The following is a 27060-nucleotide window of genomic DNA, read 5'->3' as shown; positions in this document are numbered from 1 at the left end:
ACTGCTGCTATAGCGCCGCAATTAACTGCATAGAAAATGGGATGTACTTAACTTAGACCGAGTGTGGTGGAGCGCTACCACTATGCCAACTCACTTGATCATGCCATTAACACCACTAGCATGCATGTCAATGTTGAAGTTGAGATGGGGTACAACATTCTAACCAATCACCAACTTTCTTTAATATTATTTTTTATTTGTTTCTTTTATTTAATTTTTTAGTTAACCACAACCGTACACATGACAAGTGAAGTGACTTCAAACACCCATTTTAGTTAAAACCACTACACGACTACACTTAGTGTTATTAGTACTGAAGCGATAGATTTATTTTAACGAAGATGTAAACAATCATAAACGACGAGAAATCAACAAATGTTATCAAACAGTTCATGCACGTTCGTTTAGTTAGATGGTAGTTGCTCACTATCTAACCTTTTGGTTGTTAAATCTAGGGTTAGGCTAAACGTACCCCCCTGGTTGCTTGTCATACCCCCCTGGAAAAACCTATTTTAATATTACCCATTGAAATCATATAATTACCAAATTAGCACAAAAATAAGGATTTCATATTTTTTTTACAAGTTGCATTTTTTTTATGATTTCGAGTTTAGAGTTTCGGGTTTAGGGTTCGGGTTTAGGGTTTAGGGTTCGGGTTTGGGGTTTATGTTTTCGGGTTTCCGGTTTAGGGTTCGTGTTTAGGTTTTTGGGTTTCCGGTTTAGAGTTTAGGGTTTAGGGTTCGGGTTTAAGGTTTTCGAGTTTCGGGTTTTTTTTGTAAAAGATAAAGAGGTAAATTAAGGATATTATAAATATATATACTATTAAAATTAAAAAATATATATATATATATATATATAAATATTTACAATATTAATACTAAAAAAATAAATTAATAGTAATATTTGATAGTTTTTAATTTGATATATGTAGTGAAGATTATTAAGTGAAAAATATGTTGTATGGACTAACATGTATATAAATAATGTTAAGGGGTAATAGTAATTTATCTAATAAGTTAAGGGGTGTATATTTAGTAAAAATTGTGTAAAAGAGTACGTTTAGCAGCACCCTAAATCTACGATGATAATTAAGTTTTGACTAAATAGCATTTCAGTTGTATTCGATTCAACACCAATTAAAATACTTGACTAAACAAATACCTCAACAAGTTAGTTAAAGAAGTCAATCCAATTAGTTATTAAACCCCAATATAATTAAGAATTAAAAACGAAATATCCCTATAAAAGTGGAATTCAAATTCACTAATCACCATCAATATTCTCAGCCTACTTTTCAGTCTTATAGTTAATAACATCATCTTCTTTAACCCTTCCATCCATTCCCCATGACAGTCAAGGGTGGTTCTCGCCCCGCCTGCGCCGCCTGCCGCTTCCAACGCCGCCGCTGCTCCCCCGACTGCCCCCTCGCCCCCTTCTTCCCAGCCAACCAACCCAAACTCTTCCAGAACGTCCACAGTCTTTACGGCGTTGGACACATCCTCAAGATTCTAAGCAAGCTGACCAACGATGCACAGAAAGAAGAAGCCATGAAATCCATCCAGTACGAGTCCAACATACGCCAGTTTCATCGTGTTCATGGGTGTTATGGAGTTATCATTCATTTGCAGCAAAAGATGGCGGAATCGGTTCAAGAACTTCGACACGTTAGAGCCGTTCTTGACGCGTATAAGAGGAGTATGAACTCGGGACAAAGTTCGCATAATAATGTGGTTGGTGATGATCATTATGTTGAAGGGTCAAGTGATTGGGCTAGTTCGATGATTAACGGAGGACATGATTTAGGGTTTTATTATAATCAAACGAGTGATCATGATGCTGGCTATGTGTGGGATGATGATCGTGGGAAAACCGCGGTTGATATGACCGCAAATCAGCCGCAGTTGTTTGATGAGTTTCAACAGTTTTGTAATGTTGGTGGTCAGCAATCTTTTTTGGGAACAAAAGAAGCTTATGAGTTCAAGTAATTTGAGCTAAAAAAACCCTATTTTTTATTTTAATTTATTTTGTGAAAGATCTTGATTTTGATTTAATGTTGGTTTATTATTATTTTTTGTTTGCAGCTTGGAATCATCATCATCATCATCGTTGAATGCTGCATCATATTTGATTGATCCTAGAGAGATGAAACATGTAAGTTGATGAAAAACTGTTTCAGGGTTTTCAATTCGTTGTGTGATTAAATGATAAAAGGGCTTTGTGCGAGTGCTCGAGATCTCCTCGATCACTAGTTAAACAGTGAGTTTCGTGTTTGGTTTATGTTAATTGTTGTTTAAGAGGCGAAAACCGGCCTGGATATTGTGATTTTAATACTTAATTTGTTAGTTTGTTCAGTTGATTGTACGTACGTATATTGTGGTGTTATGGTATGTCATTAGTTTAGGGTTTTAAACAAAACAATTAATTTGGTTGATTTTGGTTAATTTGGGTCTTGGAATACTCTATCTTATATGTTGTTTCGAGAATTTTGAAATTGAAATGTTTGGTTAAGATATCATATATATGATTTTGAAATTGAAAACTTTTAAATCATTTTGATAAACCTATATGTAGATGTTATGTTAAATCATTAATACATGTTGGTTTGTGATTATGTAACTTAATGATTATGTTAGTGTGATTTATTTAATAAATAATGAAATTTTATTATTTAGTGATGGAAAATGACCAAGTATACATCATCAAACAATGAATCTAACTATATTAATAAAAGAAAATAATGAGGATGATGTGTCAATTCCACATTTATTCTAGGCCTAATCTCTCTTCTCATTCATCTTATTGATCCATTGGTTATGGAGCAAAACCATATTAACAAATGGGTTATAATTTCATTTCTAATTCTCTAGTTTATCATCTCATTTATCTCACCTATTCATTGGTCATGGGCCAAAATAATTCTGGCAAATGGGTTATAATTTCATTTCCAATTATCTAATTTTTCAACTTATTTATCCCACATATCCATGGGTCATGAGACAAAGCAGTTTTGAGAAATTGGTTATAATTTCTCTTTTAATTCTCTAATCTTTCATCTCATTTGTCATAGTTATCCACGTGTAATTGGTCAAAACAATTTATTTAAATGTTGTATATAAAAAAATTAAATTTGTAAATTTGAGATTTTAGACTTCTTATTGTTTATACTATATATTTTTTCTTCTTTTTACCTATAATTCTGTTCATTTCCTTTAGATAATAGATTTTTCTATTTTTATTATTTGACAAATCTCGTGTAATACACGGGTTCAAAAGCTAGTATATATAATATGCATACTACACACGTCTGAAGAATTCAAAAATCAAATTCATATCGGATATTATATGATTTCTGATAATAACCATACATGTTTTAGTAAACAAAATAGTTTTTTAAATACCCATTTAAACCCATTTCAAACCATTTAAACCCATTTCAATCTTCCATATTTCAACTAATTTCAAAAACATTTTTACCCAAAATGAATCTCAACTTTACCCCGGAGGTAACGCAAGATGCGGCATTAGCTTTTGACGAATGAATCAAGTATAACGAATACCTCCAACGACAAGGCAGTTCAACTCAAATCCTTCATACCGATGACGATGTTCAAGAGGTGGTGCCGGTAACACATTTTTTTTGAACGGGTGCCGGAAACACATTTAATAATTATTATAATTTCAAATATATATTTTAAATATAAAAATTGTATTAAATAAAAGAGAAATATAGGAAAAGAAGAACGATGAAGAATGGTGTTTAAGGGTGTATACCCTTAGGTTGAAGGGTGATGTTGAATGATGGGAAAAAACTGACGTGTCAAATAAGAGAAATGGTGTTGAGGAATATATACCCTTAGCCTAACAAGTAAAGATAAAACATTTATGACATATCATGATTGATCATGGGTAGGCAAGTTTGCTGACAGAAACATGTAACTTTCTCTTGTATCTATAGAATGAGGTAATGAATAAATGAAATACAAAAATGTAGAACCAACAATTTGATGGTCTTTCACCTAGCTGAGACTGTAATTTATAATCCTCTTATGGGTTGATTTAGTTAAATTTCAGACCTAATACATATGGTCTGGGTCACAAGCCAACCAAATAGGCCGAGTAATTCATATCGTCGCCAAAAGACTATTAGGGTTGAAATAATATCGTTTGTTCAGTTATGTAATTTGTTGAATCCATGTGATGATCATCGCATTGTTTCAATTCCTATATAATCTATCCAATTCATCTTTTAAAGAATACATATGGGATTTAAAGATTTGTTTGTATTTATGAAAAATTGTTTTGGAATAGAAACAAAGACATAAGAAAATGATACGATTTTCGTCAAAGAAACTAGTGAAGTTTGTCTGAAGTTGAATGAAAAAGAAACTACAATTTTTATTGTTTTCTACACCCTAGTTTGAATAAGAATATCATTAGTAAGGATCAAATGTTAATACACTTTGAAGTTGTATGAATGGTGACAAGTGGGAAATAAGGACGACGTTGAACACCTGGACAACCAAAGTGAATTTGACTGTAAGGGCATCTTAGTGCGCCATTCCCTAGCTAAAAACGCACGGAGGAGTAGGCTCTGGCGAATGCACGGGTCGATGTCCTAGAAGACCCGATTATCTGTATCAATTTATTCTATCTATTAATTTTTTTATTTAAACTTCAATTATTTACATATACATATTAAATAATTTTATGCCACATTTAATACGTAGTGGTTGAAGTACATTCGGTTGAAGTACATTCTAATCATTTATATTTTTAAATATTTTTTTAATATAGAAACTAAATGTAATAAAGTAACATTAAATTAAATTCTTAAAAAGAAAATGTACTTAAAAAATAATTAATACGTGAAATAATAAAAAAAATACATGAAACAAAACGTCTGGGCGGTGTTGGTGTAACAAACGTTTTTATCTTCTCACCACGGACGCCCTGATAACATATTTTCAATGATCACGTGAGTTTGATATAATAAAGTCCATCAATCAGAGCTTGTTAACAGTCTTACCACCCTACGCAACACAATTTTTGTTACTCAAGTTTACATTAACTCGACCTCAGCTTGTTTACAAACCGAGTCAGGTCAACTCTAACCAGTTGATCTCAAACCATCATTTTTCAAAGTCTGTTAACAACCCTACCTATAATCATAATTATAATTATAAAATAGTGTATAATAATATTGTTATTAGTAATTATTTTAGTAATATTTAAATAAAACAATGAGTCATATCAAATTTCAGACAGGTTGAATTAATAACAAAATATTCTAATCTCAACTTCCTTCTTTACTCACCTCCTCCATCTTCTTCTTCTTCTTCATTCTTCTACTTCCAAATCCACTCTCAACGCCGCCATTGATCCACTTCATTCAACCACACGCTTCCTCAATTCAGCCGTCAATTCATTCCACCGCCACCGGAATATTCTGACTGGAGTTCAATCACTTCAAATCCATACATTATAATGAATAAATTAAAGAGCTTTTATATGCATCTGAGACACCCGCATACAATTAAGAAAAAATGGATCTACCCATTAGCAATCGGATCCACCGTATCTCTCTTCCTACTCTTCTTCCTAACCTTAACTTCACTCTACGGCAACCCAAGTAACATATTCTACTACCCGACACCGGAAACCTCCGTGTTCGTCGAACATCAGTTAAAACCCATCGGATTCTCCCAAACCAGAAACCCACCGAGGTTTGCTTACCTAATTTCCGGGTCCAATCATGACGGCCTGATGCTCCGGCGGACCCTTCTTGCTCTGTACCACCCGAATAACCGATACGTTGTCCACTTGGACGCCGAATCGTCCACCGAGGAGCGAATGGAGTTGCAAAAGTTTGTGGAGAGTCATCCGGTGTTTGTGAGATTTGGTAATGTGGTGATGATCACCAAGGCGAATCTCGTGACGTATCGTGGACCGACTATGGTGGCGAATACGCTCCACGCAGCCGCCATTTTGTTGAGAGACGGGGGAGATTGGGATTGGTTTATTAATCTTAGCGCCTCGGATTATCCGCTCGTTACTCAAGACGGTATAAGAGCATCGGATGCAGACGATAAAGTTGTTGATTATTATTATTTTGTTAATAATGATAATATTTGTGTTTGTTTCAGATCTGCTGCATACGTTTGCTTCGTTACCTAGGGATCTTAATTTTATTGATCATACGAGTAATATCGGGTGGAAAGAGTAAGATGTCATGATTGATTGATTGATGTTAATTTGTAATGTGGTTTATGTAATTGAATTTGAATGTGTGTTGGTTGATTCAGGTTTCAAAGAGCTAAGCCTGTGATAGTGGATCCTGGATTGTATATGACTGAAAAGACTGATGTGTTTTGGATAACACAGAGAAGAAGTGTGCCTACAGCTTTTAAGTTGTTTACAGGTTTGTCTGATTCTGGCTTATTTTTCTAGTGACAGGAGCCTCTTAATTCATTATTATTATTATTATCATTATTATTATTATTAGCCAATTATGGTAATTGCCTGTGCATATTGGTTGTCTCTTTGTTGTTTAGTTCAATTGAGGTAGTATAAATCATTGGGATATTGACATGTAGGTATGGCATTGCCAAATCATTCAGTTTTGCATGTGAAGTTTGTTAAAATTTAAAAAAAGGTCAAATGCTTATAAATGTGCATCTATTAATTCTTTATGGGCAATTTGATATATGTTTTAGAGGTCTAGTTCAGGTCTAGGATTCTACGCTTGAAATTTGAAAGAGAACGTTTACGATAGTTTATTAACTTGGGATGAATTTTGTTTGTCTTATTCCATTTATTGTTTGGCTTTCTTCAATATAAATGGAACTAGTCTTTCTTTGATTTGAGAGTATTATTCAACTTTCATGAGATTATAGTAAGAATTTCAGTGAAATCGTGGATGTAAGCCAATTGCTAAACCATGCGCATGCTGTCTTTTATCATGGAATGTTACTGAGGTATATTAGATCCTAAAGGTTGAGCCTTGTTCATCTCTTTGGTATGTTGACTTTTAGATTCTGTAGTGTTTTGAAAGAACACGAACAAGTTTAGAAACACGAACAGGGTAGTCAATTGTGCCATTTTTTTCCAAACACAAACACGAACCTGTTTAGAAATACGTTAACACGACACGGCCTGTGTTAGGAACTTGTTTAAGGACATGATAAATTATACATATGTATTGAAACAAAAATTGCCAAAAGTTCATAAAAGTTTTAGTTAATACGTAAATTACATAATACTTCAGATAATAATCCTTAACATATTTGAATAAAAAAATCCACAAAAGTCTTCATTAATACATAGCATACTTTAAACAATTAAATATTATTTTTAAATTAAAAATATAAGCAGGGTCTATGTACTAACTACTAACAGGTTAACATATGTTTAACCTGTGGACACGAATTTAAACAGGTGAACGTGTTTAAGACACAAAACCTATTAAGCTCAAACCCAGTCCAGGTGTGGTATTGTGTCGTGTTAACAGGCCGTGTCAGAAATTGCCAGCTCTAGTGTTTTCCTTAATAAAAAATTAGGATCTTAAGGAAGGGTAGAGCTAGTTTGTAACACTGGTTTTATTATTGGTTGTGATTATATGTGGCAATCATGGGTTAATTTGGGCAAAACTAATTGTATATGGGTTCATTTGGGTCACCTTAAATTAGTCAACAGGTCAAAATGGGTCACCTTAAATTAGTCGTTGGGCCCAAGCGGGTAACTACTATAAAACTTTTTAACTTAAAAAAGTCCAAATGTCAAATGTGTTAGCACCGCCCATGACCATTATTTGTCCACCCTCACCTGTTTTTCGCCACCATCGCCACTGACACCGACACTCCACGCCGCTGCAGCTGACCCTCCACTACTGCAGCCTCTGTTGCCACTACTACCAGCACACCCACCACTGCCGTCTTCCCCGCCAACTGCCACCACCACCTGGGTGGGTCAGGGCTGGCCCAGGTGAGTACTTTTTTTTTATTTTTTTTTTTCTGAAACGACTCATTTTAACCCGCGAGTGGGTGGAGAGGTACTTTTTCTTTCTGTTTTTTTTTTTTTTTCTAAATGTCTCATATTTACCCGGGGTGGATGGGTACTTTTCAAAACAACCTGTATTGATCCGAATTTATGTTCTCTTGGAAACCTAAAGTCCTAAACCCATTTCTGAACCGATCTCATTCTGACCCGTAACTGGAACCCGCCCAATTTTCCACGCTTAGCGTGTGCAAACCTCGGTTCGGTTTTGACCCTCCGTTGAAACCGAGCGGTTCGGTTATGACATTCTCTTAACCGATCAGTTATTCGGTTAATTGGATATGGTATTGGCTATGCAGCCGATATCGCCGATATATCAGTGATATATCGGTTATCGGTCCCTTGGCGATATATAAGTCAGAATATCGGTTCAGAATATCGGCACCGATAATATCAACGATAGTGACCGTTATTGGACTAATATTTGACTGATATATCACTGATATTCCCGATATCGTTGTTTTAGGTCTTCATTATCAACTTTTAGTGTTCAATGTTAGTGTGTTTAAGTCTTAATCAATTCTTACTCGTTACGATTGTTAGTGTTTTACAATTTGCAAAAGGTTAATTTGTTAATGGTAGGAGACTATACTGAATCATTAGTGTTAAATTGCTATGTATATGAATTTTACATGATATTAAAACTACCGATATCCCACCGATATCTCACTGTGATAACCGATATATCAGATATCGGTCAAGGACCGATATCCGATATTTTTCCGCATTAACTGCTTAGGGTATCGGTTAACTAGTCATGCTTTTTTGTGTTCATGCCTTTTGGTTTAATAATGGTGTTCACCTATGGATGAAAAATGCTACAAAGAATATAGATACAGAAGTACCAAAAAAATCAAGCACATACATCATGAACAAGTCAACAGTACACAAGCTAGAAGATAAATACAGTTTTGTCGTCATCTACCAGCTTAAGATATACAAATTTGAGCATACGTGCATGGAACATGGACATTTTATATGTGTGTTTAATAGCTTTAGTTCGGTTTGGTTATTAACATTGGTTATGGAATGCAACCATAACCTATACCGATTATTCGGTTAATCACTTGCTTTTAAACCAACCCATCGGTTAATTTGGTTATCGCTTAATAGTGGGTTGGTTTCGGTTCGGTTATCGATTAATTGGTTGTGGTATGCTCACCCTAACCCATTTTCAGTTTCACAAGCCTTTGCTGGTGGGCTACCATTCTACCAATGACTTCCCACTCTAACCCATTGACCCATTGAAACAGTAAGAGCCCATCTCACAAGATTTGCATTCATGAGATAATTCTTATGATAGGGTTATGGTATGTGATTTACCCGTGTGTCAACACAGGTTTCATATCTTTTATAGGATTTGTAGGGCTTTTCCCACATATGTGCTTGCGCATTCAACTTGCCAGCTTTAGAAACCTTTAAAATTTCAACTTTGTGCAAATGCTTTTTATTTTTCACATGAATTGTCGTATGTTTTAAGACATCGGCTTGTTGTGATATGCCTATGATATAATGATGCATAGTTTATTTGCATTTAATGTATTTTTGCATTTATATTTTTATCCCAGGATCGGCTTGGATGGTATTATCCCGCTCTTTCATCGACTTCTGCATATGGGGATGGGACAATTTACCTCGAACGGTCTTAATGTACTACGCAAATTTCATCTCGTCACCTGAAGGCTATTTTCATACCGTCATATGTAACGCAAAAGAATTCAAAAATACAACTGTAAACAGTGACCTTCACTTTATATCATGGGACAACCCTCCAAAACAACATCCTCATTACCTCACATTAGAAGACATGCAAAAGATGGTTGACAGCAATGCGCCGTTTGCACGTAAGTTCCACCAAGATGAACCCGTGCTTGACCGGATCGACTCTGAACTACTGTTTCGAGGCCCGGGTATGATTGTTCCCGGTGGGTGGTGCATCGGGAGCCGCGAAAACGGTTCGGACCCGTGCTCGGTTGTCGGGAATGTTACACGGTTTGAGCCTACAAGTGGGGCGAAGAGGCTCGAGATTCTTGTGAACTCACTTTTGTCGGATGAGAGTTTTAGACCGCGACAATGTAGATGACTGTTAAGTGGTGGATGGTAATAGGTTGTAATTAATGGTCACTGCAACATGGCGTGTCTAGTTTCGTGACATGTGGCGGGTGCTCGACTCCATTCTGAACATCATATGAAGAAGGCAAGGTAACTGTTATGTTTTTTTTTTGTTTATGTGGGTGTTTTAGCCAATTCTTTTAGAACCCTGATTCAACATTTTTATAAGAAAAAAGTTTATAAATATTCTAAGGGGTTGAAGTCAAAAACAGGTAATTTTGTGCCCATTTTAGTGGGGACAAGAACAATACTGTAAAATATATGAGAATTTTAAAGCCTTCATAACATGCTTTTGTTCAAATTTTCCTGTACATGTGTGTTGTGTTGTGTTGTGTTGTGTTGTGTTGTGTTGTGTTGTTGAGTTCACTATCGTAGTTGAAATAGTTAGTTTTTGTTTTCTGATTATGATATAGAACCAAATGTTATTTCTTTTAAGATCTGAATCTTAGACGATTAAGTATGTACACTTGATTCGTAGCACCGATGAAGGTATATTGGATGCGTTCCAACAATTTCTTTTTAAGCTTTCCGAAACGTTATGTCAGAATCATCGAGTTGCTAAGCATATGCATGAGTTGTCTATAAAAATTCGTCTTCTCAAGCAACATCGGTATGACACCGCTCCCTCTTAAATCATTATGCGTGGGGAAATAGGCGTGCTAATTGTTAAGCTATGCAAATATTGTTTCTCTCGAATTCTGAATACTTGGATAAATGAGTAATTAGACCTTATTCTAGCATTGACGAAAACACGTTGGATTCATTCTAACAAATCTAAACAATAATATATGATATCGGAAGTGGTTGTCTATAAAAGTTAGTCGTTTCCACTAAGTAGTGTACTTCATTCACTCTTGGGCAAGTTTTATCATTTAGGGTTGATGAGTTGTATTCGGTCATGAGACCTGCCGGGAATGAGATTAAAAAACTATATTTCTCGGGTATTGGTGATGCGCGACCTTTATTACCCGAACCATATACCCAAAAAATTTAATTTCTCCTTGAACTTTGTCTTGTAATATATTAGCTTCAATACGTGGGGATGACTCTCTTGCAACACATAGTTTTAAACGTTGTTAAAAAAAATGATTTTGTTGTCACTTAATTCAAGACATAAAGTTTAGCAGCAAGACACTAAAAGATTAACCCAAAATACCCACTTCTCAATTTCTCATTATCACATTTACATTTCAAAAAGAAAAAGAATCATATTAACAAAGGGGCATTTGTTGTTAATGCAATAAGATGCTTTTCTTATTGCTTTGGTTAAGCAATGAGTTTAACATATCTTCAGAAACACTGCTCTTACTATTTAAGGGAAAATAAAACCAAGGTTATATGCTCTTGAACATCCAAGTTAACCAAAATTCAAATTTGCTCTTAACAAATGTGCTCTTAAAGAAACGAATAATTGGACTTTTATTATAAAATTGCAAAAATAAATGATTATTGTTGAGACTATTTATAAAGTTACGACTAAGTTAAAAGAGAGAATAAGAATAAAAGTAAGTAAATAATGATTTTAATTAATATAAACATGGTCACACGAAATTTCCATAGAACCTAAATCTCTTTACCTTACACACTTGCTTTCAAACATTATAGTGTTTCACAAATACTCTACTACCCATATGATCAACTCTCAATAACTTTCTTTATCTAACAAATACGTACGATAACACCTATTTAGTAAAATAAAATATAAAACATATCAACTTAATAATTAGTGTCATTAGAAATTTGGAAGTGCAACCAGCATATTACACCTTCATGAGGCATTATTCGATTTTCCATCATCAGATTCAGACCTCCTAATCTTCCAATGATCACGACACTACGATGAACACAACGGCGAACAGAGCCATCGTGACGGTGTACATACGCACCGATATTAGCCAACTAAGCAAGTATGAACACATATTCAAACCCAAGAACCGTGAACGGAAACCAAATCGCGGTACCTCATGTTGTAGCGATGACCCAATGCAAGTGTTAAAACGGACCATTAGAGGGATAATCACAGTTGCCGTTGTACCCTTGAGCAAGCAAACAAATTACGAGAATGATATTGATGCAATAAATTGAGAACATTTTTGGGATCGAGTAACGTACACAAAAGAAAAGAAATATGCATGGGTGGTTAAAAACAGGTGATTTTAGTGGGGACAAGAACAATTAATGCTGTAAAATATATGAGAAATTCAAAGCCTTCATAACATGCTTTTGCTGTCCATGTGTGTTACTTGTTGAATTTGTTATCTTAGTTTAAATAATTAGTTTTTGTTTCTATATTTGAGTGAGTGGTCAGTAGAATAATATAGGGGTGACAATCTTGATTCATGGGTTAAATGGGTTGTATCAAAATGTATAAGATGAGTTAGAATGGGTCAAACAAAAAAAGAAAATGATTGAAACAAGTCAACACGGGTTGACATTTCTCAGTTATTTTTTTTATGGAACGAGAAAACGGAGGAAAAATTTTGGTATTTTTACTATTTAAGTTTTTGATTTATATTATGAGTTATAATTTTTTAATTATTTTTTTTGAATTTTTTGGTGAGGGTTTTTGAAATGGGTCAAAATGAGTTGAGATTTCAAAACCCCTCACCAAAAAATTCAAAAAAAAATAATTAAAAAATTATAACTCGAAATATAAATCAAAAACTTAAAAAGTAAAATTACCAAAAAAGTTTCCTCCGTTTTTCTCGTTCCATAAAAAAAAAACTCGAGAAATGTCAACCCGTTTTGACCCGTTTCAGTCATTTTCTTTTTTTAGTTTGACCCATTCTGACACATCTTATACATTTTGATACAACCAATGGGTCAAGATTGCCACCCCTAGAATAATACGATGCGTATGCGTGTGTTTGTAGTCGTGGTAGTATAATAACGCTAATTAAATCCTAGACAGTAGACACTAGACACCACTACATTAATATATATAGTTGCAGATTTGTATTGAACTATTGTGTTTGGTCTCAATTTTGTTGATGCTAAAGTGGTTAGCATCAAAGGTTATGAGAAATGTTCATACTCAAATTATGTGAGCACAAATAAGGGCCAAAAAGTGAAAGTGAAAACACTTGTGGGAAATTTCAATGAAATTCTTAAAATAGAAGCTCCATCTAACAAGGTTCAAATGTTCACCTAATAAAACTTCAAATATTAGGTGAGCATTTTAAAAAGTTTTACCCAATTTTTTCTCTATTCAGTTAACTAATAAAAGTTACTATTCTGATATACTAATTACAGAAAATACAAACATTATGCTGAAAAGTCCTGGGCCATATTATGTAAAATAAGTTATAAAAATTTAATATTATTGTGGTATTATCAATTGATATATTAAAAAACAAAAGTCTAGTAATTAAAATGTACAAAGACATTGCAATGATGGTCAGTTTATGTAGATACAAGGAGTGGAAATATTTCAATTTGAAAGCATGACAGTGGGTGATATAATTGATTTATTAGAAAGTTGGTTGGTTTCACATGTTGGATGAGTATTGTAAGAAATAAAGGTTTACGAGAGACACTCAAAGTTTTTCCAAAACACTGTTGGTACTTAAAGAAGACACAACAACTGGTGATTTATGGAAACGCTAATAAAAACAAGAAAAGAACAATAATCTATAGTGAATGGAATTTTATTATGAACGAATTGAGTTTTTACAACAATCAGAGGGTCGTATTTATAGTTGCTGAATCAATTATATCAGATGGTTTTATCAAACAACCGTCATAAACCCTAACTACCTTAACGGGCCTGATTATAATATTTACAGTTAAGACCCTTCAACTAAATAATATTTACATTATAAACTATATTAACATATACCCTAAGTATTAATGTGATTAATACTTCATTGTCCCCTTAATCATATAATACTTAGGTCTTCAATGAATCTTCACTTGGATGCCCTTCTCTTCTTGAAATCGGGTGGAACAGTAGAGGTTCCTGGTTCTTCTTCTTTCATGCCATTTGTCTTTAATATATTATAACACCATTCAATACCTTCAAGGTAGAGGAGATAAACGGATTTAACTTCATACTTCATGGTTACTTCACATCCAATATCCATTGCAATATAGCTCCAAGCGTTGTTGATAGTCGCTTCCACATATCCTCTTTTTAGCAACGTCATCATATATAGATCATAAAGATCTATTTCGGTACCATCACTCAGGTACGGTGGAATGGGTCATTCAAAGTAAGATTTTAGGTGTACCCTATGATACCATTCCACAAGATCCTTAAATGCATATATGAATTCGTCATTGTACCTGTAAACAAGGTTATATATATGCAAGGTGTTGAGGATGGCCATGCAATCATTCAAAGATGATATGCTCGGGTGACTGGGGACAGCTTGTTCACTGTTCCGGGTTTGCCTTGACTGCAAATCTAGGGCTGCATAATATTCTCCCAACGATGCTCCTCTTTCCTTTTTAATTGAACCCGACGTGTTCGAGTTCTCTCCTTCCATGCTGTCATCATTATCCCATCCAATGTGACACATAATTCCCTCAACTTCCACCTTGAATCCTTGTTTAATCAAATGTTCCAAGCTTAATACATTCTTGTCTAAGCTTGGAATTTAATGCACTCTTTTATCAATGTATTTCTCCCATTCAGATTTACCATCACATTTCCTGTCCCCCTGATAAAGTCAACGTTTTTCTTTTCTCTTTGGTGTTAACCCCAAAACCCTCTTTCATCCATATAAACAAAGCCTGATTACCACACATATGATTGTGATAATAGGTTTTCATAACCCAAACATTTTCCCATGTTTCATGATCAGTTACAGAACCAAAAATTCTTTGGTTTCATTTAATTCAAAACGCCTTGTGTTTTTGGTACAGATCAGATGGGCAATCAAACGAAAAGTGCCCTGATTTGTTACACTTATAACAATTCAAAATTACCTTTTCAATTTGGATAGATGATTCTGGTTCATCATGAATATGTTTTCCAATATCCTTTATCCCTTTAAACTTTTTCCTTAATCGCTTTGCTTGTTGCTTCGTCAACCTTCTCCCATTAGTGTAGAGAAGACAATCATCACCAACTGTTAAACCTTCAAACCGTGCTTCAAATTCTTTCTTCAATTTAACATTCTCATCTATGTCTTCTGCAGTACGTGAAGCGACAAACACCCCTCCTGGTGACTAACATGGCTTTCCTCATAACCATCATCGGCCCTCATATGGCCGGAATTTTGGACACTCGATTGTCCAGATTCCATCTCCTGGGAATCACAGATCGCTTCTTCACGTTTCATTCTGTGGGCATAGGTTTTGATTGGAATACTGCCTTGTTCCTCTTTCATACTTCTGAGATCACGCATAATCTCAATTTCTTCATGGGAATTCATCTAGTTATGGATTGCAATTTCTTCTTTGATTGGATCGATTCTTCAACAGGGCTCTGATACCAATTGTTGGTAATCAAAGAAGACACAACAACTGGTGATTTATAGGAACATTAATAACAATAAGAAAAGAACAATAATCTATTGTGAATGGAATTTTATTATGAACTAATTGAGTTTTTACAACAATCAGAGGGTCGTATTTATAGTTGCTGAATCAGTTATATCAGACGGTTTTATCAAACAACCGTCATAAACCCTAACTACCTTAACGGGCCTGATTATAATATTTACAGTTCAGACCCTTCAACTAAATAATATTTACATTATAAACTATATTAACATATACCCTAAGTATTAATGTGATTAATACTTCAAACACCCAACCTATATGTGGCGGATTCAGGGCCGGCCTAGGGGTGTGGCCAGGTAGTCGACGGCCACATACCCGACACCCCGCTAGGCCCGAAATTTTTTTTTAGGGTTTTTTTATGTATTTTTATAAAAACAAATTATGCATATTCAATGTTTCAACATAATTTCATAACCACTAGCTTGGTCTAGTAGCAAAGAGCTATGTCATCTAACCAAGAGGTTGTGGGCTCTAGTCTTAGTTGAGACATTTTTATGTTTATTTTTATACACAAGTTTTTTACACAACTTAAATAATAACTAAGTAGTAAGTAAGCCCACTTAAAATTAAATTGTTTAAACAAAAAAAAAATGTTTCTCTTACTTAAGGCCCAAAAAAGATTTCGCCTTTGGCAAAAAAAAAAAATTCGTTTTTTCAGAGCCGGCCCTGGGCGGAGTGGGCAATCCATGGAATATTGGTGCGGTGTTTTAGGAAAATGTGTTTTTTTTGTCATTTTGTTGTCTTTTTTTATTATTTTATTGTTTTTTTGTCTTTTGCTGTCTTTTTTTAATTTTTATTTCTTGATTTTGTTTGTTTTATTTTTGTGTTAGTGGGGTGTAACCAATTTTTATTTTCAATATATTTTTTTGTTTTCAATCCATCGGTTTTAAAATTACAACGAAACAACAATTTTAAAATTGAACGAAACAACATAGACAAAACAAAATTTATATAATAATATTAAATACATAACAACAAGTTCAAAAAAAAAAAAGAAACAAAACACAAAAACAAATCTACATTACAGCACCACATGTGTCTTCGTCTCGCCTGCATGTGGTGGGCTTATCCCTAGTATCATTGTCACACCCCGACCAAAGGCGGCGGAACATGTCGGGGTGCAACGAATTGCTCAAGAACACAAGACACTATTAAAGTGACAATATTAAAACAACTCATTCACTTCATTTAAACATCAAAAGTAATACAACATCGTTCATACAATATAACACAAATGCAAGAATTTAAATTGTTCATTCTTCTAATAACCTAAATGGTCTCAAATAAAATAGCGTCTTCAAACTTCAATCAACCAATAATTAAACCCGTAACAATGCATAAAATATAATTTGTCAACAAGAATGTTGGTGAGCAATTCCATAGTTTTGAGTATATATAATATGAGGCAAAATTCACAACTCGTATATGAAACTATAAATAAAAGCAACAATTGCGGTATATAAATCATAAATAAATGAGGATCCTTTCTAATCGGTAACAACCGACATACTCGGATAATGAGGCCCTATTCTACTAGCACAAAGCCAAATTAGTTAGGGGTGCGTATGATCATACTTATTGAGGCCCAACAACAACAAAAATAAACACTCGTGCACGTAAATCATATGAGACATATAACACACAATCGAGAAAATATTCAAACTATCATACACCCTAGAGTTTGTGGTTTGATGTTTGAGTATTATAAATCATTCTTGTTTAATAAGTATGCATGGTACCCCCAAAGTATAAAAAGGAAAACGGGGGATGAAATGTACTCACATGAAATAAGTAACTTGAAGGATTAGTTTGCGAATAAATGGAAAGGTAAGTTCAACGAGCAAGACCTAGATTAAAAGGGGTCTTGAGTTAGTAGATTGTTAGAAAAGCTTTAAAGTAAAATAACATGACAAGTAAGATAAATAATTAAAGTTTGGGAGTTAAAGTGTAAATACATAAGAAATTAAAGTAATGGTTTTTGAAAAGTAAGTTTACTCGAAATCGGGTCCCGGTATTCTATTCATTAGCTTTTACTTAACATTTGTTAAGTAAATATTTGGGTTTAGTTATGATATCGCAAAACCCTTTGTTAAATAGATACTAAGACGAGATTTTATAAGTGTTCGGATTTGTCGGTTCGAGTCTTGATAATTTGTCACACCCCAACCTACGGCGGAAATGCCGGGTCGTAACTGATTGTTCACAGCTTTTCAAATGTTACTATCATGCAACATTATTTAAATGACAATATCTATTTAATTTATTTAATTGAAACAATTACAATTAAGTACATCAAGTATAAAGAAACTACAATAACGATTAATTAAGTTTGTATCCTAAAAGGCATCTCTACATGATCTTCATCTTGCTAAACAACCAAGCTATAACCTGCAAATGCGTATAAAATATATTTTTGTCAACAACACATGTTGAGTGAGTAAAACACCAGTTTAAGGCACAACAGTAATACTATATATAATAAATAAAGAAAGATGCAAACTGTTCCAGTGAGATAAACATTTAAACCATAGCACATACTCAAACAATCAACCATAAAGAAAGGGCTAAACCGTTGCCATGCGAATGGCATTGGTTACCAAAAATGAGGTGTCGGTGAAACCATTGTCAATGCGTCAAACGCCGGCCACTACGACGGTCGTATGATCATACTAGACTGAGAATATGTTGGACCTCTCCGAATGCGAATCAAATAAAGCAAGTTAGGCTTAAACTGATATACACACAAGGATTAAACAGTTGCAGTTTTGTATACTAGATAAATAGATAAGTATTGTAAATACGCATAAGTCCCCAAAATGATTTAAAATAAGTAAAAGGGGGAGTGATTACTCACCTGATCGGATGAACGAAAGATAAGTGAGGATGATGTGAGAAAGATTAATCCTTCGGGATACACTGACAAGGATTCCTCAAACACTGATCAGTTGATGGTCAATTCGATGAACCCACGACGGAAGATACGCGATCCAGAAACCAAGTCACCAAGCCGATATATGACATTTAGGTTTAGGGTTAAGTTTGCGAGATAACATAGAATGTCCAGACGTGAATAATTGAATTAAGATCGCCTCTAAGGTAAATACCCACGCTAAGTTAAAGACGGTTAGTATAGAAATCAATACATATAAATTTTGATCTTGGTTTCCTAATTCCAACGTTGACGAGGCCGGATATGGCAAGAGGATCACAATTTGCAAAAAAATTCCTTGATTTGGACAAGTATTACGCAACAAAGAAACTTAAACGGATCTCGGATGCGGGTTAATGGGTCTGAATAAGGGTTTGGGTAAATGGGTAAAAGGATTATAATATATTAATTATCCAGATTTGCATAATTGGCCCCTGCAGTTTAAGTGTGGGTGCAAAAGAGGTTAAAACTATAGTTTAGGGTGTAATTTGTATATGAATGAAAATTATTTTGGAAAAATAAATAAATAAATAAATAATAATAATAAAATATTAATGACTCGATAAACGCGATGCTCGTTAATTAAACCCGATAACGAAAACGGGTTGGGTATATATTATATTGAAAATCCGAGTTGTTACATAATTGGTCAAGCTCGAAGCTGAGATTCCAAAGTAATAAATGTTATGAGATAACTCAATGAAATTAAAAGAAATTTAACCAAGTGTGTAGTTCTATTAAGAAGAACCTCGACGCCCGTTAAGCGAGTGTTTGTGTTTGTCGGTCCAAATTTGTTATAAGATCAATTTAGATCCAACATACCAACTGTTTTGAGAAAATAATTAAAATTAGTTTCTAATATAGTTTTAGAGAAAAATTCGAGATTCGGTGGCCCAAAACAAAACTAGTGTGTCTTAAGCGAGTGAACTCGGTTTAATTCGGTCTTGGTTAGGTCCTTGACTCGGAATAAGACTGAGGATGGTTACCACATACCCAATACCATAGAACTTATTAAAAAGGAACTTAGAAAATATATACACAAATCTTACAGGTAACATATTAATAAATCATTTTAAATATAAAGCATTTAAATGAGAGTTCGATCTTGGTTCGGTCCTTGACTCGGAATAAGACCGAGGATGGTTACCACATACCCAATACCATAGAACTTATTAAAATAAACTTAGAATTAATAATACTCAAGTCTTACATACAATATGTTAAGCATGTCAATTCCGAAATGTGGTGGCTCGTTCTTTTTGGCTCTCATTCCTAAGAAGCGTGATCCAAAGACTTGGGGAGATTTCAAGCCGATTTATCTAATAGGGGTCATCCAAAAAGTTGTAAGTAAGGTCCTCCTAAATCGTTTAAAACCATTTATGGGAGTCTTGGTTTCCCCTGTTCAAACTGCTTTTGTGGAGGGTAGATATATTCTCGATGGGCCTCTCATCCTTAATGAATTGGTGTTGTGGGGTAGTAAACACGGGAAGCGAATTCTCATTTTCGAAGTTGACTTTTAGAAAGCATACGGTACCTTAAATTGGAAATGCCTCTTGTCGGTTATGACTCATATGGGTTTCCTACCTACATGGAGAAATTGGATTCTGGGAATTCTTTTTTCGTGCAAGGCCTCGGTTCTGCTTAACGGGTCGCCATCGTCAATATTTAACATTTCAAGGGGGCTTAGACAAGGATATCCTATTTCCCCGTGTCTATTTCTTCTAGGGATGGAAATTCTTAATAAACTGATGGAGATGGCATTGTCGTTAGAATCTTTTTAAGGAGTGAGCCTGCCTTGCAATGGCCCATTTTTGTCTCACTTTTTCTTTGCTGATGATGCCATATTTATGGAGACATGGTCTGAATAGAAATTACTAGTATTAGAGCTAATCCTTCGGATCTTCTCTCTGATTTCGGGCCTGAAGGTGAACCTGGCGAAAATTCGTGTTTTCGGTATTGGGGTAGCCGAGCAGGAGGTGACCTAATTGGCATCGATTCTTAGATGCAAGCATGGGTCCTTCCCATTCACTTTTTTGGGGTCGCCTGTTGGAGCTAACATGAACCGGATCAGTAACTGAAAACCGATTTTGGACAAATTCCAGTCTAGACTTTCATCGTGGAAATCTAAGGCGCTCTCATTTGCGGGGGAGACTAACCCTGTTAAAATATGTCCTTGGAAGTATTCCTACTTACTTTATTTCACTCTTTAAAGCACCAGAAAAGATTATCAAAACTCTCGAAGGGTTGAGAAGATGGTTCTGTGGGGTGGAGCGGGTCTTCTGAATAAAATCAGGTGGGTGGCTTGGGACAGGATCCTAGAGGCAAAATGTAGGGGTGGTTTAGGGGTTGGAGCTATAAAAGATATGAATGTGGCGTTACTAAGTAAATGGTGGTGGAGGATTAAAAGTCAAGGGGACCACATATGGGCTTCTGTAATTAAGGCGCTTCATGGTAACGCGTGGTGGTATAGAACCGTTCCAGTTAAGAAATCGCTGAATGGTGTTTGGAAAAATATAGGTTCCCTCGACAAGGAACTTGTTAAATATGGGCTGAATATTCATTTCTCTATTAGGTGTGTGATGGGGTCGGGAGATAAGGCCCTCTTCTGGTTAGATAATTGGACATGGACGGGTTTAGTTTGTGATCTCTTCCCAGTTGTTTTCAGTTTGGTTGGATCGAAAAAGGTGAAAGTAACGAAGTGTTATGGGCGAATGGGCCTGGATATTTCATGGAGGTGGAGTTGGAAAAGATTCCCTTCTTATGTTGAGGAAACATCTGAGTTGCATCAGTTGATGACAATACTTGAATCCCAAGCAGTTTCTGATGGGGAAGACAGGTGGCAATGGAGAAACGGGCCCAGAAATAGTTTAGACGTTAAGATGGTTCGTCTTGAGTTGGAGGCTGCTAAGGGCATTACTTTTCCTAGCTATTCGTTCCTTTGGTTGAAGCATGTCCCAAGCAAGGTTCTTTTCTTTATTTGGAGAGCGATTGTAGGGCGGATTGCTTCCAAAGAGGCCTTATCGTTTAGAGGGGTGTCTTATGGTGATTTGTCCTACCAAGTATGTGGTGCGGTGGAAGATGCCAACCATATTCTAGTTAACTGTGCGTTCGCGAGGCTGGTTTGGGTCCAATTCTGCCTTTTGGGTTAAGGTTTCGGTTCATAGTCATCTGGTAGGCGTGTTAGCGATCCTGCAATTCTTTCTTAATTGGAACTGTTCGGCGAAGAGGAAAGAGGCTATTTTGGTGTTAGCTTTCGCGGTGATGTGGAGAACCTGGATCCACTGAAATAATTTAATTTTCTCCAGGAGGAATGCTTCTCCTCTAAAGATTATCGAGGATGTCAAAGAGTTACTTTCTTGTGGTTAACTAATCGCTCGAAATTTTCTAAAAAGGAGTGGAGATCTTGGTCAAATTTCCATCCAGAGGACTATACTATGATGATTAGCTGGTGTTGTGGGTACTGTATTGTTCTCTGGGTTCGAGTGTTTGGCTCAGCCCCTTGCTGGTTTTTTTTTTTCTGTTTCTTTGTATTTTCCTTTTTATTGGTGGTTGAATGAAAGTTTAGTTTTTCAAAAAAAAAAAAAAAAACAATAAAGTATTGACAAAAGTTCGGTTTTGGATCGGCTCTTGACTCAGGATGATACCGAGGATGGTTGCCACATACCCATTACCATAGAACTCATTAATGATTTGGAAACTAAATTAAATAGAACTAAACATTAACATTAATAATACGCTTAAACAAAATTTAAAGTGTTTGAAAAGGACTATAATAGTCCTCCATGAAGCGTTGTCTAGCAATACACCTAAACCGACATGGTCGGAGAAGGGAGAGCCAAACAAACAAGGGGAGTATGTTCTAAACAAGCTTTAATTAATAATAATTAGTTACAAACAAAGATTAGATGTAGTTTGACCCTGAGAAGTCAAACTATCAAGAGTTTGAAAAAAGAATACTTAGGTAGTGTTTGTTATGGAGGAATGGAAGGTGGAATGTAATAAGTCATTCCAAAGGAATGCAAAAAAGCTTGTTTGGTTACCATGCATGAATGGAATAGATCATTCCACAAGTAATGAAACTCCTTCCTTTTTTAGGATTTTCATTCTTTAGGGTATGGGTGTTTTTTTTTTCATTCCTTCCAGGAATGAAAAAGTCAAAAAAGTCAACAATCATAATTAGTGTTATATAGCTATAATGATATTATTATCATTATTATTATTCAATTATAGTTATTAATTATATTATTATTATATAATTATTCATTATTGTTTTTTGTTTTATATATTTTAATATAACTATTATTATATTAGAACTATTACAACATTATTAATATTAGTTATTTTTTTAAATTTGACGAGTTAATATTTCACAACGCACATACGTGATTCAACATTGTTATGATTATTTTTATTCAGTTTAAAGATCCTCTTGTAGCACGAGGGTCCAAAAATTAGTTATTATGAATTTTCATATTATTATTAAAATTATTTATTTATATATTTATTATTACTAATAATAATAATAAAGTGATTAATCATTTCATTCTTACATAATAATCAAACATGACAATGGAATGGTAATGATTTATTTCATTCATTTATCTATTCCATTACCATGTTCATTACATTCCCTCATCTATTCCATTACCATCTACCAAACATACCCTTAGATCTAGATTGGGGAAAGTTTGAGGTGAATGAGCAAACCCAAATGGGATGCATTGGTCTTGTTTGTATAGGGAAATAGTGAATGGTTGGCCATAATGTTGCTTTCAAGAGTTACATGCTTTTGTTATTTGACAATTTTAGTCCCTTTAGTTTGTTTTAACTCGTCTTTAGCCTAAAAGGGGTGTTTTAACGTACCGAAAGAGATGATTTCTTGATTCGATAATTGTGTAACATAAACAAACATAAAAACCAATATTTTATTAATAACGAAAGATCCGAAAGACCAAAACAGGTTGGGTTTCCGAAACAAAAACAAATACATGTTAAACCGAAATGACGAATGCCACAATCATCGTCGTCGTCGTTCTACTGTCGTTATAACATCTCGGATTTTTCGTATTTTTATTTGTTTATGTTTACCCGATTCGGAACTTTCTTATTAATAAAATATTGTATTTATGAGTATTTAATTTTGTTTAATTCATTTTATATCCTCGTATTATTCAAACTCGTCAAACAATTCTATTTAAATATATGAATTACTTAAATAAAATTAGTAGCTTAAATAGTTTGAGAGTTTTTATTAATTAAAATCTCAAACTCGGGTTTAAGCGAATGTAGATCTGCTCGATCTTGGTATTAAACCAAAGTTTGGTTCCAAAACACAACAAACTTAGAAATTTATATAATAAAATGAAACATAAGTTAAAAATGTTAAGAAATATTTTTGATGATTTGAACAGTGACTTACTCGTTAAAAAAGAGAAGTTCGACTTTTACTCGTTTTACCCGAAACTTGGTTTAAAATGAAAAATATTTAAAAAAGTAATTTAAAAAAAAATTACTAATACAAAAGCAAAAACAAACAAAATAAAAAAATAAAATAAAATAAAAGACAACAACAAACAAAATTAAAATAAAAAACAAAAAAAAGACAAAAAGACACGACTTATAAAGGCTATCCTTGGCAGATTGACCAATCCATGGCGGATTGGTTGGGTGTTTTTAATTTTCCTTGCGTATTCTTAGTAGGACCCGAAAATAAAGCATAATCAACAGACTTTATAGTAAAAAACAGTAGATATTTGAGCGTACCAACAACAAATTAGGGGATTACACGTCCATCTTACAGACTTTATAGTAAAAAACAGTAGATATTTAAGCGTACCAACAACAAATTAGGGGATTACACATCCATCTTACAACTACAATTGACAGGTTTTTGGACTAAAACCGAAAGTGACACAATTTTTGGCTTAAATGAATCAACCATCCAGTTTAAAACATGAGACCTTGACAATTTAACCATAAACTTGTTTTTTCTAGAGATGTAACCTTTCACCATATGTTGATTTTTTGTAGCGTGCTTTTAAAAAACTTGGTAACAATTACCATATAAAGTAAAAATGAATTCATATGAAAATTTGATTTCCATTTTTGGTTGTTATCACACATCGTTGATTCTCTCCTAAGTGGCGTGAAACTTCGTGAAAAATGCAAATCACACATCAATGTCTTACATAAATCTTCCTGGTTTATTAGTAAGACCTTTTTCCATTTTCAAGTGTTGTATATTATGAGTTTAAAAAAATTCAAGAATATATTTGTATAAAGAATAAAATGCTAGTGAATTCCACAAAAAATTATTAAGCTATCTTTTACTTCTTGAAATTGGGAAATAGAGACTCATATTTAAGCTAGTAAATTATGTATAAACATTCAATATGACTTGAAAGTTGAAACCAGTTAATAATATATAAAATAAAATAAAAATATTAAATTAAAAGATTATTGAAATTATGAAACTTTTAACAATTACCCGACAAAAGGATCCAATTAAAATAAAAAAAAATCATGTACACGGGCAACAAACTGCGCCGCCACCTCCATTTTGAATGACATAATTGTTCTTGCTGAAAACAAAGTTATAATTATTTGGCGTCGATAAGTAAGTGACTGTCAAAATATAAAAATCAAAACATGAATTTCGTAAGTGTATGTTCGGATGTTCCGTTTAAAGAAGCCAACAAATTTCATCTGCCAAAGACAATATAAATAGTGTGTTTCACAACGTCCCCAAGAGTTTGAATGAATGAATTTTAAAAAAACTTCTCATTACAATAAGCGTACGTGCCCCGTTACAGTGATATATGATTAATTGTTAATTATCATTTTTAATAAAGATCTACTGTAACATGAAGCATGAGTGATTGTTTGGGAAAATAGATGTTTTTAAACTGATTTGTGGATGATTGATGTAGCATGTGACCAGATACATTTTCGTATTTATTGGTTTTTGGCGTTTTTCATAGTAATGTTAGTAGTATACCACTTAAACATAGTCCCTAGCTTCAATGTTTCCTAAACCTTATGAAACAACATGATGCACCGCTAGTCTCGAATAATAAAACTAAGTCGTTTATAATTGTGAGGTTAAAACATTACACTAAATAACTCCACTGCCGTCACCAAACGATCAATGATATAATTTTCCAGTGAGCTAGAATCCCTTTTCTTGTCAAGCATTTGTAAATATCAACTCATTTGTGGTTTGCATAAATTTAAATTACTTAAAAATCCCTGAAATAATTAATACGCAGTTTGTTTTGAGTGAAGCCAAGCCAAACAATTGCATCGGTCATCTGCGTTTATGTCCCAACTTCGCCATTAGTTTGATACTTTGGTAATCATTTACATGTTTACATCTATGTTAAATGAAAGAAACATATAATCAAATACAATAAGAGATCTATGAAAATAAGTAGTTAATAATTTTAATATAAACACGAAATTTCCATAGAATTAAAAATTTTACTACACACGTACTTCCTTTCAAACATTCTACTACCCATATCAACTCTTAGTAACTCTCTTTATCTAAAACATATATGGTAACACTTATTTAATAAAGTCATTATAAATTTCGAAATGCAATCGATCAGCCAATTACACTTTCAAACATTATTCAATCTTCATGAACCTTGACGAACGTTCTCTGGGATTAATTACTAAAGCATATAAGACAGCGGCACAAACTGATCAACGAGCTCTGGGAATAACAAAGCAGCACTAGCGATGAACACAAACGCGGCATACAGACCCACCACCACATGCGAACTGACTTTGTAATAAACCACAAAAACAGATTCTAAGCCGAAAATCGTCTGCAGAAACGACAATGTGAATTTTAGCCGATGTTTGTGAGCAGAATTGTCACGCTCTGGTAAGCCGCGGTACCTCACCAGGCAGCAGTAATATAACACAAATGTAATATTCATCAGACCGATAGCCACCGAACAATAGTCGTTGCTGCGGTACCCTTGAGCACACATCCAAGTTCCGACAATGATATTAAGGTAGTGAACCAAGATCATGTTTGAGGGTTTGTGATTAACGGAAAAGAAGTATATGGGTGTAAATTATAATAGAGGCTTTATATAGTCGAAAAGTAACCCTTGGGAAAATTTCATTTGTGTTTCTGGGATTAAAGTAAACTCAATTGACAAGAATAGTAAAAGGTAAATTCGACACGTTAACTTCTCTTACGAAGAGGTAGGTCCCCGCAAAGTCCAGTTGGACCCGCAAGACTCACCTTGAAGATGTACATCTGCGCAAAAGACCAACTGGATCCGCAGGACCCACCATGCTCAGAGATGAAGACCTTACACGCAGTAAGCCAGCTGTTCCCGCAGGAAAGCCTCCCTTGGTACAGTACCCTGCCTGTCCCCGCAGCTGTGGGTACAAGCCAAGAAGGAAGGCTACCCGCACTAACAGTAAGGCTACACGCATAA

At 34.4% G+C, this 27060-nt stretch overlaps 1 protein-coding gene across 1 annotated transcript; it reads left to right on the top strand.

The window, feature by feature from the left end:
* The first annotated feature begins 5455 nt into the window (after positions 1 to 5455).
* On the top strand, positions 5456 to 10486 carry LOC143611357 (beta-glucuronosyltransferase GlcAT14B-like). The gene is made up of 4 exons (XM_077085568.1): positions 5456 to 6061; positions 6144 to 6219; positions 6303 to 6418; positions 9621 to 10486. The coding sequence occupies exons 1-4, from the start codon at positions 5485 to 5487 to the stop codon at positions 10133 to 10135; spliced, it is 1284 nt and encodes a 427-aa protein (XP_076941683.1). The 5' UTR covers positions 5456 to 5484; the 3' UTR covers positions 10136 to 10486.
* The last annotated feature ends 16574 nt before the right edge of the window (positions 10487 to 27060 follow it).

Source organism: Bidens hawaiensis, unplaced genomic scaffold (genome assembly GCF_021521415.1).
Source record: "Bidens hawaiensis isolate Kalapana, Puna unplaced genomic scaffold, B.hawaiensis_p1.1 tig00030806_1, whole genome shotgun sequence".
In the NCBI taxonomy this organism is placed as follows: domain Eukaryota; kingdom Viridiplantae; phylum Streptophyta; class Magnoliopsida; order Asterales; family Asteraceae; genus Bidens; species Bidens hawaiensis.
The sequence above is the reverse complement of the archived record's forward strand: the minus strand, read 5'-3'. Positions and strand labels throughout refer to the sequence as shown.

Coding starts and splice junctions, on each gene's coding strand:
- LOC143611357 (XM_077085568.1), top strand. CDS start 5,485: ATGAATAAATTAAAGAGCTTTTATATGCATCTGAGACACCCGCATACA. Junction 6,062..6,143: donor TCCGCTCGTTACTCAAGACG/GTATAAGAGCAT, acceptor TGTTTGTTTCAG/ATCTGCTGCATACGTTTGCT. Junction 6,419..9,620: donor AGCTTTTAAGTTGTTTACAG/GTTTGTCTGATT, acceptor TTTTTATCCCAG/GATCGGCTTGGATGGTATTA.